We start from the raw sequence: 20,920 nt of genomic DNA on the forward strand, positions 1-20,920 counted from the left end.
TTGGGCCTTTTTCCTCTTTGTATCTTGCTCTGTGGCCTACTTCGGCCTTTTTGTGCCTAGGGTCTTTTAGGCCTATAGCCTAGTGGCCTACGGGCCTCCAGTCTTGTTGCCTTCGGGCTTCCGTGTTCCTTATTCTGTGTCGTCAGGCCTTGTCTTTGCTCAGTCCTGTCCTAGTCTGACTTATCCAGTCCTGTCTCTATTTGGTCTTGCCGTGCCCAGCCAGTCCTTTTCCTGGTATTTACTCCCTGTCTTGTCAAATCCCTGTCGAGCCCAGCCTGTATCTAGCTCTGGTCCCTGTTCAGTACCCTGCCTTGCCTGTGTCTCTCCCAGTTCATGCTCAGTGCCTTGCCTCGTTTCTGTCTGCACTCACCTCCAGTCCTTATTCTGTGTCTTGCCCCAGTGCTCAGTCCAACCCTGTTTCAACCTGTCTCTGTCCACAATCCATGCCTTGCCTCATCCAGCCTGAACCAAGTCTTGCCTCATCCTGCTTGTACCAAGCCTTGTCTCATCCAGTTTATACCAAGCCTTGCCTTGCCCAGCCTGTACCAAACCTTGCCTTGTTCTACTTTGTTCAAGTTACCCAGGACTCACCATGATGTATTGCCACTGCAGCTAGGCCCTATTGGTCCCCAGAATCCAAGGGCTCAACCTGCAGAGGAAGGGGCTTGCTAGGTGGAAGATTGACCCTTGTTCAGACCAGGATCCTGCCTTGCAGTCCTGTAATCTGTAGATTTAAAATTAATTAATTAATTAATTAATAATCGCAAATATGTAATTACCCTCGTCTTATTCTGTTGTTTCAGATCTGTAACAAAGCAGAGGCTAGTCTGACCTCACTGAAGATTTTCCGAAAGTTACAACAAACTTGGCAACAACGAGAATTCCGACTAGCCAAATTCTTCCTCTATGTATGGCATCAGGATCCTCCTCCTGATCACTCAAGGAGACTCCCCAGTGGTCAGATCAGAGAACCAGAAGGAGCCTATTTCTCACAGGATAGTGGAACCTTCATCCTAACTGGTGAGTTTATGCAGTGAGAGAGATGGAGGGTTATCTTGTTAGAGGATCAGTGTGATTATGGTGGAACAGGAGAATTCACACAAAAAATGAGCCCTGAGGATGATTCTAAATCTGATTCCTCATATATGAACCAGAGTGAAGTGGGTGACATGGCTTCAAATCATTGACTAACAATCCCAAACTACCATCTGTACTACCCCGCTTACAGAGAAACAGAGAAATGTGATGCCAGAAAAAGACCATCCACATGAACTGCATTCCCTTGGAGATCCTCTGTTCTTGTTCCATGCTTTGATGAATTCAGATTTATTTTTTTTTTAGATTTATATTCCACTTTTTTCAGTACTTCAAAGTGGATTACATTCAGGTACTGTAGGTATTTCCCTATCCTCAAAGGGCTTAACAATCTAAGTTTGTACCTGAGGCAAAGGAGGGTAAATTGGCTTGCCCAAGGTCACAAGGAGCGACAGTGGGACTCAACCCCTGGTCGCCTGGTTCGTAGCCCACTGCTCTAACCACTAGGCTACTCCTCTCCTTGTCTGTTCTGCAGGAAGAAGGTTAAAGCATGGCTTTTTAGCCAAGCATTCCTGACAGAGACTATGTGTCCAGACGTATTCCCACTTCTACAGCAATACCAAAGGAATCTAACTATGAATCTGACTTTAAATATATAGGACTTCAACCAATATTGTTAATTTAACACTACTATAACCTACTTTAAATTTATTGTAATCTGCTTTGAGGCCATTCATGGTAAAAATCAGAATATCAAATGCCAATAAATAAATAAAATAATAATAACCATGCATCCACCACCCTCTTTGTAAAGAAATATTTCCTAAGATTACTTTTGAATCTACCCCCTTTCGTTCTAGAGTTTCCTTTCCATTGAAAATGCTCACCTCTTGTGCATGGAAACCTTTGAGATATTTGAATGTCTCTATCATATGTCCATTTTCTCATCTTTCTTCTAGGGTATTCATGTTTAGATCTTTAAGTCTCTCCCCATGTGCCATAGAATGAAGACCACTGACCATGTCAGCAGCCTCCCTCTGGAGCGACTCCATCCTGTTTCCATCCTTTTGAAGGTGTGGTCTACTACATGTATACATATCACAGTATTTGAAGTGATATGTATACCTTGCAACTATGCTATCTTTTGTAACATGGATAACCTATAACCAGTTTTTTCACGTAGATAAGCAGCTGAATTAGCCATGCTGTCTGTCTGGGTACGTCTTCTGTGCCACTAGGTGGCAGAGCTCTCTAAGTCTAGTAAAGTCTTTCTGCTAGGTGCTCCTTCTTGTATCTTCCCACGTTTGCCTGAAGCTCCTTAGTCCGTTTTTTTCCACACGACTGATCGCACGCGGAGCTCTGTCTCTCCAGACTTTTGAGTTTGTGAGGTAAAAAAAAAAAAGAGAAAAATATTTCATCACCACAGAAAAAGGGCTTAAATTCTATCATGCCTCGTCCAGGTTTTAAATTCTGCGCCTGTGCTAAAATCACGTCAGTGACTGATGGCCATCTGTCATGCTACCTCTGCCTAGCATGACAGATGGCCAACCTTTTGAGCTCAGTGTGTCAAAATTCATAAAAAAAACCGAGCATAACTCGGGTGGTGTGTCACTTCTAGAAAAATCCATAATTTTGTGATATTTGTAGCTCTAATTAATAAAAAAGTTATAATTTTAATATATGTACTGTATTTATTAATAAAGCAAAAACAAATAATTCTTTACCTTACCTGCTTAGTGACTTTTTTGTTGCTGAATTTCATTGGCTAAATCTTCAATTGAAGGTTGGTATTTTGTACACTTCAAGCCCAAGCAAGCGTTACAAACTTCATCTGTCAGTCGGATTCTTTTATTGGCTCCCATTCATTTTCACACCACTCCCTCCCCATCCCCCAGGCAGGCACCAATTCATTCTCACACACACAGACCCCCAGGCAGAGTCCCATTCATACACATGCACACACTAAAGGCAGACCCTCCTCTCTTTCTTTTGCCAGCAACCTCAGAACCTCTCTCATTCCTCTGCTGCCACTGTCACTGATGCTGCATGGCTATTGGGGAGGTGCCGATTGCTGCTACTGACACTGAAGCCCATTCTGCTGCCTCCTCTGTGCAGGCCTCGTGGGCTTCCACTTTCTCCATGTTGATCTCCTACATTGTGAGAGCCGTAGAGAAAGTGCTATTCTTGCACATTCCCAAAGATTACATTGTGCCAATCACTAAAAAGTTATTTATTTATTTATTTATTTTTGCCTTTGCTGTCTGATCTAATTGGTTGGTCACAGGCTTTTTTTTTCCACCTTCCCTTTCTTATTTTTTTTGCCAATTCCTTTTATATTGTCTTTTTTTCTGTTTCTTTTTTCTCCATCTTCTTCCTTCAAACACAGTCAGGTTCTCATTCTCACATAGAAACATAGAAACATAGAAATGACGGCAGAAGAAGACCAAACGGCCCATCCAGTCTGCCCAGCAAGCTTCACATTTTTTTTCTCATACTTATCTGTTTCTCTTAGCTCTTTGGTTCTATTTCCATTCCACCCCCACTATTAATGTAGAGAGCAGTGATGGAGCTGCAACCAAGTGAAATATCAAGCTTGATTAGTTACGGGTAGTAGGGGAAGTAACCGCCGCAATAAGCAAGCTACACCCATGCTTATTTGTTTTACCCAGACTGTGTTATTCAGCCCTTATTGGTTGTTTTTCTTCTCCCCTGCTGTTGAAGCAGGGAGCTATGCTGGATATGTGTGTAGTATCAGTTTTACTTCTCCCCTGCCGTTGAAGCAGAGAGCTATGCTGGATATGTGTGAAGTATCAGTTTTTCTTCTCCCCTGCCGTTGAAGCAGGATATGCATTGAAAGTGAAGTATCAGGCTTATTTGGTTTGGGGTAGTAACCGCCGTAACAAGCCAGCTACTCCCCGCTTTGTGAGTGTGAATCCTTTTTTCTTCTCCCCTGCCGTTGAAGCAGAGAGCTATGCTGGATATGCGTGAAGTATCAGTTTTTCTTCTCCCCTGCCGTTGAAGCAGAGAGCTATGCTGGATATGCATTGAAAGTGAAGTATCAGGCTTATTTGGTTTGGGGTAGTAACCGCCGTAACAAGCCAGCTACGCCCCACTTTGTGAGTGCGAATCTTTTTTTCCACATTTCCTCTTGCTGTTGTATCTTAGAGCGATGTTGGAGTCACAGTAACCATGTGTATGTTTATTGAATAAGGGTATTATCTCCAGGCAGTAGCCGTCATTCTGGCGAGCCACCCACTCTTCATTGACGGCCTCTTGATTTTATGGATCCACAGTGTTTATCCCACGCCCCTTTGAAGTCCTTCACAGTTCTGGTCTTCACCACTTCCTCCGGAAGGGCATTCCAGGCATCCACCACCCTCTCCGTGAAGAAATACTTCCTGACATTGGTTCTGAATCTTCCTCCCTGGAGCTTCAAATCGTGACCCCTGGTTCTGCTGATTTTTTTCCTACGGAAAAGGTTTGTCGTTGTCTTTGGATCATTAAAACCTTTCAAGTATCTGAAAGTCTGTATCATATCACCTCTGCTCCTCCTTTCCTCCAGGGTGTACATATTTAGATTCTTCAATCTCTCCTCATAAGTCATTTGATGAAGACCTTCCACCTTTTTGGTCACCCTTCTCTGGACCGCCTCCATCTTGTCTCTGTCTCTTCGGAGATATGGTCTCCAGAACTGAACACAATACTCCAGGTGAGGTCTCACCAAGGACCTGTACAAGGGGATAATCACTTCCCTTTTCTTACTCGATATTCCTCTCTCTATGCAGCCCAGCATTCTTCTGGCTTTAGCTATCGCTTTGTCACATTGTTTCGCCGACTTCAGATCATTAGATACCATCACCCCAAGGTCTCTCTCCTGCTCCGTGCACATCAGCCTTTCTCCCCTCATCGAATACAGTTCATTCGGATTACCACTCCCCATATGCATGACTTTGCACTTCTTGGCATTGAATGTCAGCTGCCATGTCTTCGACCACTCTTCCATCTTCCTTAAATCCCATCTCATTCTCTCCACTCCTTCCGGCGTGTCCACTCTGTTGCAGATCTTAGTGTCATCCGCAAAAAGACATACCTTACCTTCTATCCCTTCCGCAATGTCGCTCACAAAGATATTCAAAAGGACCGGTCCCAACACCGATCCCTGCGGTACACCGCTTAAAACCGCTCTCTCTTCAGAGAGAGTTCCATTTACCATCACACATTGTCTTCTGTCCGTCAACCAGTTTGCAATCCAGGCCACCACCTCGGCACTCACTCCTAAGCTTCTCATTTTATTCACCAGTCTCCTGTGCGGGACAGTGTCAAAAGCTTTGCTGAAATCCAAGTAGATGACATCGAGTGCTCTTCCTCGATCCAATTCCTTGGTTACCCAGTCAAAAAAGTCAATCAGATTTGTCTGACAGGATCTTCCAATGGTGAATCCATGCTGCCTCTGGTCCAGCAATTCTCCCGACTGTAGATAGTTCACTATTCTCTCTTTCAACAGTGACTCCATTACTTTTCCCACCACCGAAGTGAGGCTAACTGGTCTGTAGTTACCAGCCTCCTCTCTGTTCCCACTCTTGTGAAGCGGGACCACCACCGCTCTCCTCCAATCATTCGGCACCACTCCCGTTTCTAGGGATCTAATGAACAGGTCACACAGCGGACCCGCCAGCACATCTCTGAGCTCCCTCAGTATTCTGGGATGAACTTCATCAGGCCCCATGGCTTTGTCCACTTTCAGTTTCACCAGCTCTTCCCATACATTTTCTACTGTAAATGGAGTTACATCTACTCCATTCCCCTCCAGTTTCTTGTTAACTAGTGTCGGTCCTTCTCCAGGGTCTTCTTTAGTGAACACAGAACTGAAGTATTCATTTAATATTTCTGCCATTTCTTCGTCTCTCTCCACACATTGATCCTTTCCACCTTTCAATTTCACTATACCACTTTGAACTTTTCTCTTTTCACTGATGTATCTGAAAAATGTTTTGTTACCACTCTTTACCTCTTTGGCAATCCTCTCTTCCGCTTGACTTTTTGCCATCTTGATTAATTTCTTCGTCTCCCTCAGTTCTACCAGATATTCTTCTTTGTGTTCCTCCTTTTGGAATCTTTTATATTTCTTGAACGCTGTTCTTTTAGCCTTTATTTTGTCAGCCACCTCCTTTGAGAACCAGATAGGTTTCATTTTTCTTTTGCTTTTCTTTACTTTTCTAACATATAGATTAGTTGCCTTGGTAATTGCTCCTTTTAGATTGGTCCACTGTTGATCCACATCCCTTTCATTTTCCCAGCCTTTTAGTTCTTCCTCCAGGTACTTCCCCATTTCATCAAAGTCTGTGTTTTTGAACATCAAAACTTGGGTTTTTGTGCTTCTTTTCCGTGTCCTTTTTGTGATATTAAACCATACCGTTTGATGATCACTGGTGCTGAGGTGGGCACCCACCTGGATGTCTGAGACATTATCTCCATTAGTGAGCACTAAGTCGAGTATAGCTCCTTCTCTCGTGGGTTCCATTACCATTTGTTTGAACAAAGCTACTTGCAGGGCATCTACTATTTCTCTACTATTATTAGATTCTGCAGATGGGATTCTCCAGTCTACATCTGGCATATTAAAGTCTCCAACGATCACCACTTCTCCTTTCTTTGCTATCCTGTGGATGTCTTCAACCAGATCTCTGTCCAGCTCTTCCTTTTGGTTTGGAGGCCTGTAAACCACTCCAATAAAAATGGATGCCCCATCTTTTTTTAAAGTGAAAACAATAGGAATCGGATGATCACACGAAGCCCTTTATTATGTGCCCGACTCTGGCCGAGTTTCGCTCGTAGAGCTGCCTCAGGGGCAACTACAACAAAACAATATATCAATAAATATCACAATTAGTGAATAAAAAAAAAAAAAAATTAAAAACATAGAAACATGTATAGGTGTACATACTCAAATCATATAAAAAAATACATGTATAAATGTATAAAAATGGATAGTATTAGAACATGTATAAATGTACTTATCAAATCATAAGATACATGTAAAATGTAATCAACAAACAATGTCCTTAAAAATATAAACTTACAAACATATATAATTGTAGGAACTCATGGATGATGCATGAATCAAACCTAAAATGTATTAAACATTAAAATAGTGTAGACAGAAAAAAATGGAATAAAAATAATGGAACTGGAGAGGCTGACTGATTCACATAGGAGTTCATGATAAAAGAATAAGTAAATTGGAGTCTGCATATATTATATCATTAATTGTATAAATATAGGTCTTACTTCAATTGGCAGGATTTTAACAATGCCTGCTGGGCTGCTGTCACATGTACACTGTCACAAAATCACGTACAGAAATATATTAATTCCTAGATAGAAATCAGAAATAAATATACCATGTCATAGGAACCATAACTAAACATTACTGAATATATCAAAATCTCTTAATTGTCTAATCATTCGATTAACTAAATAGCTGCATGTAATTGGTCAAAAACAATTCATAATACATTGTAATAATAAATTAAGCACAAACTTTTCAGCGTCAGATGCTTCCAATTTTTCAAACCAAACACACATCGTACTAAACACTCACTCAATCCATACAACCAAATGCAGTGCTAATCAGAAATAACTCTATGGCTTTTAATATCAATAGCTGCACACTAGCGCTTCCTCACATACAAGCAATAAGATAGCTTACTAACATTAAATACTTCTAACATTAGAACATATTCACATATCGCGCTTATCACCCATTCTTGTCTGCAACATTCAACACAGCTACAAAAACTATCAGTTCCAATCTAAATGACAATCATATATATTTAGCGCCAAAACATACAAAAATTTATATGTCAATCAATTCATAACTAACAAAAATATCAACATACAATAATATTATATCAATGATGTTTAGATAAGTATATACCGCATCCTAAGCCGGCTCTCAACCGGAATATTATTTTCTAAAGGACAATTACGTTCTTGTTATTTTCATTTAAATTATGTAACTCACTATTTCACATACCATACAATTTACAAATGAACGCCATACCCATACAATATTATCAGTGCGCTTCTCTTATACTTATACCTGTTCATACCTGCGGAACGTACTGAAAATCATTCTGTTACTAACTGTTATGCTACCATCGATCACAGTCTAAGTAGCAATTAACGCAAGTTAAGCCATATTTTGGCGCCAAAATTATCAATTTGCGTGATCTATCAATCAAGGAGCGCACAGGCGCGTATTAGGATTTTAAGAATAGCATAGCACTCAAGTTGCATGATATGTCAATCATGGTGTGCACAAGCAATATTTAATTTTGAAATCGCATAACACTCAATTTGGTCATGATTATTGTAAAAATAACCCAAACCCTTGTAGCGTCAGATGCTTACCATTTTTGAAACCAATCACACATCACACTACTAACCCACTCCATCTGACACAATCCTATGCTGTGTTAACCAAAACCAACTCTATGGATATTAATATAACTAGCTGCACACTAACACTTCCTCACGTACAAGCAACAATGTCTTCCTAACAGTAAATACTTCTAACATCATAACACATTTCCATATCGCGCTTAAAATCCATTCATATCTGTGACATTCAACACAGCTTCAATCTGACAAACGATCCTCAAAAAATACATAACTTTATGCATCAAACCAATTAGCCACTAGTGCATATTGATAATTTTCAAAGCATAACTGCCAAAAAAATATAACATTATATCAATGGTGTGGATCATAAAGTGAAATCTAGCTATTTTTTTATTATTGTGAAACACATCCTAAAACGGCTCTCAAGGATAAAAACGTTCTTGTTATTTACATATCTCACTATTGCACATTTCTCACAGGACAAGCAGGATGGTAGTCCTCACAAATGGGTGACATCGAGGATGGAGCCCTGTACGGAAAACTTTTCTGTCAAAGTTTCAACAAGCTTTGACTGACACTGGCACACTGGGTGCACTGAGCATGCCCAGCCTGCAATTATCCCTGTGAGCCACAGGTGTCTCCCTCAGTCTTCTTTTTTCCGCTCTGCAGTCAGCATAGCGGTTGGAGCTCTGTGAGGATTTTTTAACTAATTACCTCATGGAAACACTTAACTTTTCACTTCAAAAAACACTTTTCCCTGCACAGGTCTCCCTCTGCGTACGTTTTTACGACGCTCGGTGAGTACTAATTCTTATTTTTCGGTCGGTTCCTGTCACTATCTTAAGGCTGTTAACTGACTGAAGCCTTCCCTTGCCCCATTTTTCAGTTAGCTTTAAACAGCTTGCGAGTATCTCTGTGACACTCTGCTTGCTTATGCTAGTGGGGTAGGGATTTTTTCCTTAACTTTAGGACCTCTGTAGCTTCAAGTCCTTCGTTCCCTGGTACCCTCACGCAGTCGATACCCTATCGCTACACCGGGACCCTCCTAAACCGCCCTGGGCTTTTATATGTCATCAGCGCCCCTCCCCCCACGGTGCCCTGATGCCTTTATCCATGTTTTTTGCTTTTCAGTGCTACCAGGCTTTTTCCTCCTACGCACTGTTTTTTTCCTTGGGCTTCCTCGGTGCCGTCCCTACCCGGATGCATGCCATTGACGCACACGCTGTTAGTCACTGCCATGCATACTCGGGTCGCCGCCACCGCTGCCCGAGACACTTTTTAACGATCCCAGGGTCACTTCATCGATGCCACCCCCTCTTTTGGGGATGCCATCGATGCCCCATCCTCCCCACCGATGTCCAGCCCTTTTCCATCGGTGGGCATCGGTGCCACATCGATTCGTCGGTGGGCATCGATGCCGGATGGTCCCCATCGGTGGACATCGGTGCCGGATGGTCCCCATCGGTGGACATCGGTGCCGGATGGTCCCCATCGATGGACATCGGTGCCGGATGGCTTGTCCGTCGATGGCATTGGTGCCGGATGGCCGTCCGTCGATGGCATCGGTGCCAGGTCCTTTTGCATCGATGGACACCGATGCCCAGGTGTTTCATCCATGGGCATCTATGTTAGAATGCATCCATCGAGGGCAGTCGATGCCAGGCTGCTCCCATCGGTGAAATTCGATGCCCAGGTGGGTCCCATCGGTGGGTATCCATGCCGGCTCGATTCCGTGGATGGGCGTTGATGCCAATGCCAGCCTTATGGCTGGCATCGATGCCCATGCCGATTCCAGGACTGGCGTTGATGCCGGGATGGAATTCATCGACTGGGAGATCCATGCCATCGATTCCATACGTGTCCATATCGATGCCACCGACACACGTGTCTGGGGCACCGATGCCATGTACACTTGGAAATCTGAGTCTGTCCAAATCGATACCGTCAACGTCTGTGGCCCTATAGTTGATGCCCGTGGCCATGCCACAAACGGCATAAATGCCCGCCTCCATGCATCGATGCCCTCGACACCTCCGTTTTCCTTCGGTGTCCTTGACGCCCTATTGATTCGACTTCGACTCAGTCGATGCCGGTATCTTTTTCAATAACGGCAATGTTTTTCGATTATTCGATTCCACATCGTTTCAAAGATACCTATGCCACTGCTGTCAGTGCCCGTCACTGTCATCATTCTCCTGGCCAGTCATCGACGATTTTTCATACCCATTTTGATGATATCCTCGAAGCCCCTTAGGTTGCCTTCAATATCGTCAATACCGACATAGCACCGCCACATAATACCCTCGCCTCCTCACATTGCTCCACGCTTTGGGTTCTTTTTTAAGCCCCGTATTAGCTTAAGACACTCCATTGTGTCAGGAGCAGAGCAGGCGTGCTGACAGTTCGTCATCGATCGCCTTCCAGGACGACGAGGGCTTCCATCTCGGCGCTGGGGAAAGACCGGGCCGAGCACCGTGGCACCCATCATCGCCGACATCGTGATCGTCCGCCGCTGACGCCATCCAGCACATCGGTGCCATCCTTCTCCAGGCTGGACAACGCTCGGGCAGAGCGACATCACCACTGCCATCAGCACTGTTCCTACAGTTTTGGCAGTCCTTGGTGATCCAGAACTTCCGGATCCAGGTCCGACAGCTTCTGCATTGGCGTCACGACACATCGAGCCGCTGTGACGAGGGAAGGGAACATGAGTTCCGTTAGGGCTCCTCTGTTCCTGGCGTGCCCCACCGTCAAGTGGTGTGGGACTATGGCCATCTGTTACACTTAGCAGTCTAAACGCCACTCACGCCTGGCCTGTGTCCTCTGTACCTGTGCCACTATACCGGGTTTCAGAGCGAGATGGACGTTTACGTCCCCGGCCTTACCCTCGAGGACTCCGGAGACCGTCGGAGTCAACAATCTTCACCGGCTCGTCTTGCGGCGATCCACGTCGGATGGTAAGTACCCGCTTCGGCGGCATTCCCATAGAGTTGTGTTCTCCCATTCGGACCGTGGTTCGAAAAGTTCTGGGTCATGTGCCTTTTAGAACTGTATTAGTGTCACATATCGCTATGTTAGCTATGTTAGCCACAATATCAGGAGAACCCCTCTATCTTCTTGGGATTGCAGCAGGGCTTCTTCTCTTGTCAGTAACAAGTCCCTGTGCCGACCAATGCTCTGACTCTTGGTTCCCTCCCAACCAAGGTCCAGCTGCATTGGCTGATCTGCTAAACATGAGATTCAGCAACCATTGCCCCATGTACAAGTCCACCTTGAGGCCTGGCCACAGGTCTCAGTGTCTCCTTGTACAGCATACAGAAATGCGGGTACCACTTACCGCTCACACACCTGCAGGAGCCTACATGATATCCTCCATTGGGACACCTCCTGGTCTCCCATCTGGTCAGATATCAGAGCGGCCACCCCACCTTGTACCAAAGTCCCGGTACACTCCCCCAGGCGCTACGAAGTGCAGAGGGGAGAAGGGAGGGGGGTTGGGGAGTTTTAATTGCACTATTCTTTCTTTTAACAGAAAATAGTTACTCTCCGCACATCCTGGACCTAAGAAAATCCAACTTTCTTTAGACGTCACAGGTACAATGGTATCTTTGGTTACCATCACTCCATACTGCAGTAAGTACATTATCTTAATGTTTCTATGTGCTTTATGGTGAGTCAACATTACAACCCCAAGCTCTGCCGCTGGCACCAGCTTCGGTAAGTGAACTGTCTCTTGCATCACTGTTGGTGAATGCTGTTTTCTCTGCGGAGTGTAACATCATTCACGTTCCTTGCATAGACTACTGCTAACCACTTTCAGTACATGCAAGGAGCTCTCACTTTTTTCAGGACTCACTATACATTTACTAACTGGGATTACTGTCACTGCCATAAATCCCTTCTGTAACACTTCTGGACACCACAGTCTTAAGACCCTCTTGTCCAGCATGCGCACAGACATTCTGATACATTGTTATATGTCCCTGCGCATATTTTCCATAACCTCAGCCTTTCAACTTTTCATGGTTGGGCTATGGGGTTTCTTCCCACTATGCATTTTTCTCATAATTCAAAACTGCTATGGGTTATATTCAGTGACATTCTATACTCAATGGACCTAAGTGGTTTCATTGCTTTCGTCCCTGATTCTTATCCCAGTTCGAACTAGGACCTAGTCTCCTTCGACTCATGCTCGCAATTCCTTAGGGTTATAAAGTTTCTCCTGAAAGCTGTCAACCCATTATGCATCTATTGCACTCCAGCATAGTTTCTCATAAACTTCCTGGACGTTGCACCCATGAGTTATGCCCTTATGCCTTCCAATACTGCTTTTGCAACAATTCTTTGTGCATACAGACAGACAGCATAGGGACAATGTGCTTTCCAACTCATAAGCACGCATTACCTCTTAGCTGCTCTGCTAGACAGCTGCGCAGCTCTACCCTTGGCCCTTGTTCACTTCATGCGTCCTTGGGCCACATATCTAAGAGATTTAATGAACGCTCTATCAGACCTTCTCCACGTAGGTTCTATCCTCTCGAATGGTCTCAATTACATGTGTACAGGGCAAATCTTTTAACGCTGAGTTTAACTAAACTTTCCTCGGCGTCTGCATCATTCCATACGATGCACAGGTTCTGCTCCCTGCACATGTTTCCTATGCGTTCCCTTAGATGCCTTTTCTTCCATCAAAGGCCTCTTCAATATATCTCTTCTGCTGCCTCTCGTAGCCAGCATTCTTCTAATGTTGAACTGGGATGGGGTTCAGTATTCTTTTCCCCACTCCCTGACTGAGATCAGTATGCTTTCCCATACTTCTCAATCCATCATATCAGTAACCTTTTATTCTCTCACCAGTCAGTCCCAAATCATAGACTTACTGATGTTCTTAGGTTCTGGTAGCGTCACAAAACCTTCTAAACATAAATCTTGCCGTTTAATATGGCAGGCTTTACCTCCTGACGCTAAAAAAAAAAAAAAAAAAAAAAAAAGAGGTATTACCCCTTTTACTTTTCCACCATTTTTTCTTACTCCCTCGGATTCTGTTCTCCAGACATCCTCCACATAGATACACCTTTCTCTTAGGAGGTGTATCGTTTTGGGAGTTGGGTTCCCGTTTTCGGTAATCCTCTCTGAGTCGGCTTACCATGGATTATCCACTGATCAAGCCGCCTCTATTTCTCTAATCACGGAATGAACATATATATTCTCCTTATAAGTCTCATACATTCTACGTTTGAGCCTTTCCATTCCTCTCTTCCACAGTTTGGCAAGGGAACTTCTTTCCCTCTTAATGTCATTCCTGCCATCAGGGTCCGTGAGTTATGCACTCTTTCCATACTCACCTGACTCCGTTCCTCTGCCACTGAGTAGTTCTACGCATTCAACTTTCTATCCTTTTCAGGTAGATGTTGTATCTCCTTTCCTCAGGAAATACTCTATTAATTTTTCCTAACCTCTCTCTCTCGCCCTAGGGAGAGACTGGGTTTTCCACATTCCTGGACAGTAATGCTGCGCTTACATTCTATCTACATTGCACTGCATTCCATGTGAATTCCACTTGACTCTTTCCTTCATGCAAGGGTCAAGCTGCTACTTCCAGTGGCCACACAGACCTAATCCTTCTGATTAAGTGGTCTATATTTCCTTTCCTACCAACAAGCAGACATTTCACTACAACACTGTGGGTATCCACATACTGTTGTGTCCGTCTTAGCCTTAACAGCTTCCCTTTGGTTACTGCTGCTTGTACTTTTTTATCAGGTTGCAGCCTGGAGTCCTCTCCATACCTTCGCAGCCTATTATTGCTTACATTTGACTAGCCGGCATGCTCCATGTTTGGCCAGTCCGCCTACTCTTACTTTTTTCAATTCACTACCCAACATCCTTCCACGAACCCATTATGGTGTTGCGGATGCCCTCCGTTCCCATTTCCACCTCAGTCATTACGCCTTTGCGCATCTGCGGTGTATCTGGTGCATTCCCGGGCATCCTCAGCTCGGTACTCACCCATTTGTGAGGACTACCATCCTGCTTGTCCTGTGAGAAAGCAAATGTTGCTTACCTGATGTAACAGGTGTTCTCACAGGACAACAGGATGTTAGTACTCACGAAACCCGCCCGCCACCCCGCGGAGTTGGGTCTGCATACTTTTATTTTAGTTTCGCTTGCGCTTTTTAGCTATAAGACGAGACTGAGGGAGACACCTGTGGCTCACAGGGATAATTGCAGGCTGGGCATGCTCAGTGCACCCAGTGTGCCAGTGTCAGTCAAAGCTTGTTGAAACTTTGACAGAAAAGTTTTCCGTACAGGGCTCCATCCTCGATGTCACCCATTTGTGAGGACTAACATCCTGCTGTCCTGTGAGAACACCTGTTACATCAGGTAAGCAACATTTGCTATCACACAATTTAAAAGTGAACGCCAAGCACATTCAACACTATCAATACGCTTCTCTTGCATACATACCTGTTCGTACCTACGGAACGTACTGAACATCATTCTGCTGTTAACTTTTAGGCTGCCAACAGTCACAGTATAAATAGCAAATATCGCGAGCTACGCCGTATTTTGGCGCCAAAAACGTCAATTTGCATGATCTGTCAATCAAGGTACGCACAGGCGCGTATTTAGATTTTGAGAATCGCATAATACTCAATTTGATAGATATTACACCATAGAAGACATTCTAAGGTCTATTTAAAGAACAAATTGCTATTTTACAACGTGCATCATATCAATATTGGTATTATATAAATTTATAATATGAGAAATGAAGGGCAGTGTAAGGATATAACGAATTTTTTAAAAACATAATGATATAAATAACCACACTCCAATCACAATTAAAACAGATAATATAAATGAATGACCTAAATATGTATAAAAATATTAAGACTCCAATTAAAAAATAAAAAATAAATACTGAGTAAATACCAAAAAATGACACAGCAGATTACAAAATTGATTCACAAGCACTATAAAAGACAACTGAACAAAATAAAAAGTCTCAAAAATAAAGTACTCATGTACGTTAAAGAAAATTAGTAGTCTTTTATAGATAAACTGCTAAATCAGTTTCACTGTTAAGACCATTTGGTGTCATGGTATTAAATTCGAAAATGAATCTCTGTTCATTTCTTAAAAGTAAATTGTTAAAATCACCGCCTCTCCAGTGTACCATTGGTTTTTGGATGACGCAGAACCTAAAATCTGAAAACTTGTGACCAGTTTCAATGCAATGTGTGACTAAAGGTTTTCCTTCGCTTAATCTATTTATCGCACTCTTGTGTTCAATGACCCTTTTATTAAATTGCCTGATTGTTTTTCCTATGTACCATTTTTTACAAGGGCAAATAGCTACGTAAATCACACCAGAGCTCTTACAATTTGTGGAATCATATAGCTTATAAATCTTGTTCGTATTATTAACCTCCAAGCTCTGCGTCTTAAGGTTCACATAGCAAACACTACAATTACCACATGGGCGATGTCCTACTATTACATTCTGCTTTGATTTAATAATCGGTAGTGCCGATGGTGCTAGTAATTCTTTAAGATTTTTTTCTCTTTTATTGGCCACCATTATTTGTTTATCACTGAATGCTGGAAGAACTTGTAATATATGCCAATGTTTTCGAATGACTTGAGTAATATTATGCGAAAGACCTGTGAATGTGAGCGGACAGATTATCCTATTCTTTTTCTCACTTTTCTTTCCTTTCTTTAACAAAGTATCACGCTGTTGTTTATCTGCCTTATCGAAACACTCATTGATACAGTTCTCTGGATAACCTTTTTCTAAAAATCGTATTTTTGTTTCTTCAGATCTTTTTTTGAAAGTCTTATTATCAGTGCATAATCTTTTTAAACGTAAGAATTGACTATATGGTAAATTTTTTATGAGTGATTTGTTGTACGAACAGGTATGTATGCAAGAGAAGCGTATTGATAGTGTTGAATGTGCTTGGCGTTCACTTTTAAATTGTGTGATATGTGCAATAGTGAGATATGTAAATAACAAGAACGTTTTTATCCTTGAGAGCCGTTTTAGGATGTGTTTCACAATAATCAAAAAATAGCTAGATTTCACTTTATGATCCACACCATTGATATAATGTTATATTTTTTTGGCAGTTATGCTTTGAAAATTATCAATATGCGCTAGTGGCTAATTGGTTTGATGCATAAAGTTATGTATTTTTTGAGGATCGTTTGTCAGATTGAAGCTGTGTTGAATGTCACAGATATGAATGGATTTTAAGCGCGATATGGAAATGTGTTATGATGTTAGAAGTATTTACTGTTAGGAAGACATTGTTGCTTGTACGTGAGGAAGTGTTAGTGTGCAGCTAGTTATATTAATATCCATAGAGTTGGTTTTGGTTAACACAGCATAGGATTGTGTCAGATGGAGTGGGTTAGTAGTGTGATGTGTGATTGGTTTCAAAAATGGTAAGCATCTGACGCTACAAGGGTTTGGGTTATTTTTACAATAATCATGACCAAATTGAGTGTTATGCGATTTCAAAATTAAATATTGCTTGTGCACACCATGATTGACATATCATGCAACTTGAGTGCTATGCTATTCTTAAAATCCTAATACGCGCCTGTGCGCTCCTTGATTGATAGATCACGCAAATTGATAATTTTGGCGCCAAAATATGGCTTAACTTGCGTTAATTGCTACTTAGACTGTGATCGATGGTAGCATAACAGTTAGTAACAGAATGATTTTCAGTACGTTCCGCAGGTATGAACAGGTATAAGTATAAGAGAAGCGCACTGATAATATTGTATGGGTATGGCGTTCATTTGTAAATTGTATGGTATGTGAAATAGTGAGTTATATAATTTAAATGAAAATAACAAGAACGTAATTGTCCTTTAGAAAATAATATTCCGGTTGAGAGCCGGCTTAGGATGCGGTATATACTTATCTAAACATCATTGATATAATATTATTGTATGTTGATATTTTTGTTAGTTATGAATTGATTGACATATAAATTTTTGTATGTTTTGGCGCTAAATATATATGATTGTCATTTAGATTGGAACTGATAGTTTTTGTAGCTGTGTTGAATGTTGCAGACAAGAATGGGTGATAAGCGCGATATGTGAATATGTTCTAATGTTAGAAGTATTTAATGTTAGTAAGCTATCTTATTGCTTGTATGTGAGGAAGCGCTAGTGTGCAGCTATTGATATTAAAAGCCATAGAGTTATTTCTGATTAGCACTGCATTTGGTTGTATGGATTGTTTAGTTATGGTTCCTATGACATGGTATATTTATTTCTGATTTCTATCTAGGAATTAATATATTTCTGTACGTGATTTTGTGACAGTGTACATGTGACAGCAGCCCAGCAGGCATTGTTAAAATCCTGCCAATTGAAGTAAGACCTATATTTATACAATTAATGATATAATATATGCAGACTCCAATTTACTTATTCTTTTATCATGAACTCCTATGTGAATCAGTCAGCCTCTCCAGTTCCATTATTTTTATTCCATTTTTTTCTGTCTACACTATTTTAATGTTTAATACATTTTAGGTTTGATTCATGCATCATCCATGAGTTCCTACAATTATATATGTTTGTAAGTTTATATTTTTAAGGACATTGTTTGTTGATTACATTTTACATGTATCTTATGATTTGATAAGTACATTTATACATGTTCTAATACTATCCATTTTTATACATTTATACATGTATTTTTTTATATGATTTGAGTATGTACACCTATACATGTTTCTATGTTTTTAATTTTTTTTTTTTTTTATTCACTAATTGTGATATTTATTGATATATTGTTTTGTTGTAGTTGCCCCTGAGGCAGCTCTACGAGCGAAACTCGGCCAGAGTCGGGCACATAATAAAGGGCTTCGTGTGATCATCCGATTCCTATTGTTTTCACTCTAATACAGCCAACTGGATCGGTTTCCGATTTGTTTCTTGGGTCCATCTTTTTTTAAGTCGGCCCATAGTGCTTCTTCTTTGCCCCATCTTCCTTGCAGCTCAGATGCTTGGATATTGTTTCTGACATATAGAGCCACTCCTCCCCCTTTCCTATCCTCTCTGTCCTTCCTTAACAAGTTATAGCCTGGTATTGCTGTATCCCAGTCGTGAGATTCTGTAAACCACGTTTCCGTGACAGCAACAACGTCCAAGTCCGCCTCCACCATTAGGGCTTGCAGCTCTGGGATTTTATTACCCAAACTACGAGCATTTGTGCTCATAGCTTTCCAGCTTTCTTTGCTCAGGTTACTGCTGTTCCTGGACTCCTTTTGTGACCTATTTAGTTGAGTTTTGTTATCCAGTTTTCTCTTTGCATTTGTGCAAGGGAAGAGATTAATGCCTCTGATGACAGAGTCATCCATCACTGTGAGCTTTTTCCTTTGGTTTCTGATTTGGAATTTCTGTATGCATTGGGTTTTTTCTCTCTTTTCCGATAACATTTCAATCTTTTTCTCAAGGACTTCTTCAGAATTTAATACAGAGAAGGCATTTTGTACTTGTTGCACTTGATACAGTGTGTGTCTACGGAACACAGGTCTTATTCTACCAGAGCCCACTGAAATACTTTTAAAGTTCCTTAATGGCCTGTGAGAGTGGTGGGATAGAGTTGTGGGTTGCACAGCTTTCAATAATGGGTGTCTGTGGGTTACAGGTCTTATCCTACCTGAGCCCACAGTAAATCTCTTTTTTCTTGAGTTTTGGTTATTCAGTGGTAAGTGGAAATTATTTCCTGAATAATGTACTGTGGCTGAGACTCTCTTTATTGAAGCTAATTCAGCTTTAAAGTCATCCAGCTCCTTTTTCAAGGTAGAGAGTTTTGAACAAAAGGGGCAAGCCTTAAGTTTCCATATGATTACCCTCAATATAAAGGCTCCACAGCAGTTGCATTGAATAGTACTCATTTAGGTAAGTTATTTGATTGGTGCACCTAAGGATTAATCAATTTACTAATTTATCTGGTTGCCTATTATGAAGTTTGGATGACTACATTAGAAATACAAACCTAGGGGTGGGTGGGCAGAGGGGTAGGGTGGGAGGGAGTTAAACAGTTTATACCTAGGTCAAGCTGGGTAGGGCAAGACACTTTCTGAAAGTTTACTTGTCCTTTAGCTAGTAAAAGATCCCACAGCACTTATATCCCAATTTGAAACAGATTATATGACAGCTATACAATTAGAGGGATACTGGGAATTTTTTTTTTTTTTTTGTGGGTTTTTTGAATCTTACAACAATCTAATATCAAGAAACCAAACAATCTAATATCAAGAAACCAAACATGTATTTCTCTCTCTCACACACACACACACAGGCTCTCACTGTCACATGCTCGCTCATATAAAATCATTCATACACACAGTCTCTCACTGGGACATGCTTTCTGACTCTCACACACAGGCTTTCTCTCTCACATGCTGTCTTGCTCAAGCACATGCTGTCTCTGCAAATATTCAGGTCCTCACTCTCAAACACAATCTCTCAACTCATCTCATACACACATACACACACCCCCTCTACAGATCCTCAGCCTCTTTCTCACCTCTGGGCCTCCTCTTCGCGGGTCGCCGCAGGATGGGCTCTGCAGCAGCCCTGATCTTCTCGGGCTGCGGCGGCCCTGCTACTGGGCCTTTTTCTCTTCTCGGGCCGCTGCGACTTGGAATTCGCGGCGGCCCGTAAGTGCAAGTGCTGCTCCTCTTTTGCACGCGCTGATGCTTCACCTCCTTCCTGCCCACGCGGCTCTGGCAACGTTTACTTCCAGGGCCGCACAGGCAGGAAGGAGGAGGAGCATCAGCGCGTTTAAATGCGATCTTTTTCTTCGGGCCGTGGTGACGTGAGCCTCACCACGGCCCTGCCTATTGCTGCACCACATGAGCCTCCCTGTGCCCGGGGGCATTGGGGGGGGGGGGGGCGGGGGTGGAGGGGTCCGGAGGGTGGGGGGATACTAAAAAAACAAATTTTAAAGGGTCAGCACAGCCGAAAAAATAAAGGCTTGACGCAGCCAGTAAAAAAAAAAAAAAAATTCTCGATAGTCCATGAAACGCTGCACGTGTCAGCAAAAACGTCTCAGCGTGTCACCTCTGACACGCGTGTCATAGGTTAGCCATCACTGGCCTAGGACCTGATCATGATCAGGCAAGTTGCGGGGACTGTGGCTGTATGTCCCCAAGAGCACAGTGCCAGCGAGCAGCTCGAATTCAGCAACTTAAGGCAGCATCATCAGGCTCTTATGCCCCTTCAGAGGCCTCTACCAAATCTTCTCCAGACCAAAAACACAAGAAGAAGTCCCCCTCTCATAGAAGGGCCTCTTCTGTGGCCCCCCTGAGGATAAAACACCCACCACCAATGCCCCTTAAAGAATCTGTGCACAGCGTGGGGATGTGTCAAAGGCATTGCGGCCACATGCCGTATCAACGCCATCGGCTCACCGAAGCAGGGAACGACTTCCTTCTGA

The 20,920-nt window shown here is 42.4% G+C and overlaps 1 protein-coding gene across 1 annotated transcript in view; it reads left to right on the forward strand.

The window, feature by feature from the left end:
- DNHD1 (dynein heavy chain domain 1) overlaps positions 1-20,920 on the forward strand; it is a 792,986-nt gene that overhangs the window by 317,853 nt on the left and 454,213 nt on the right. The window contains exon 19 of the mRNA XM_029601740.1: positions 804-1,020. Within this exon, the coding sequence (XP_029457600.1) occupies positions 804-1,020 (217 nt within the window). The remainder of the gene's footprint in view (positions 1-803; positions 1,021-20,920) is intronic.

This window comes from Rhinatrema bivittatum, chromosome 5 (assembly GCF_901001135.1).
Source record: "Rhinatrema bivittatum chromosome 5, aRhiBiv1.1, whole genome shotgun sequence".
NCBI lineage: Eukaryota > Metazoa > Chordata > Amphibia > Gymnophiona > Rhinatrematidae > Rhinatrema > Rhinatrema bivittatum.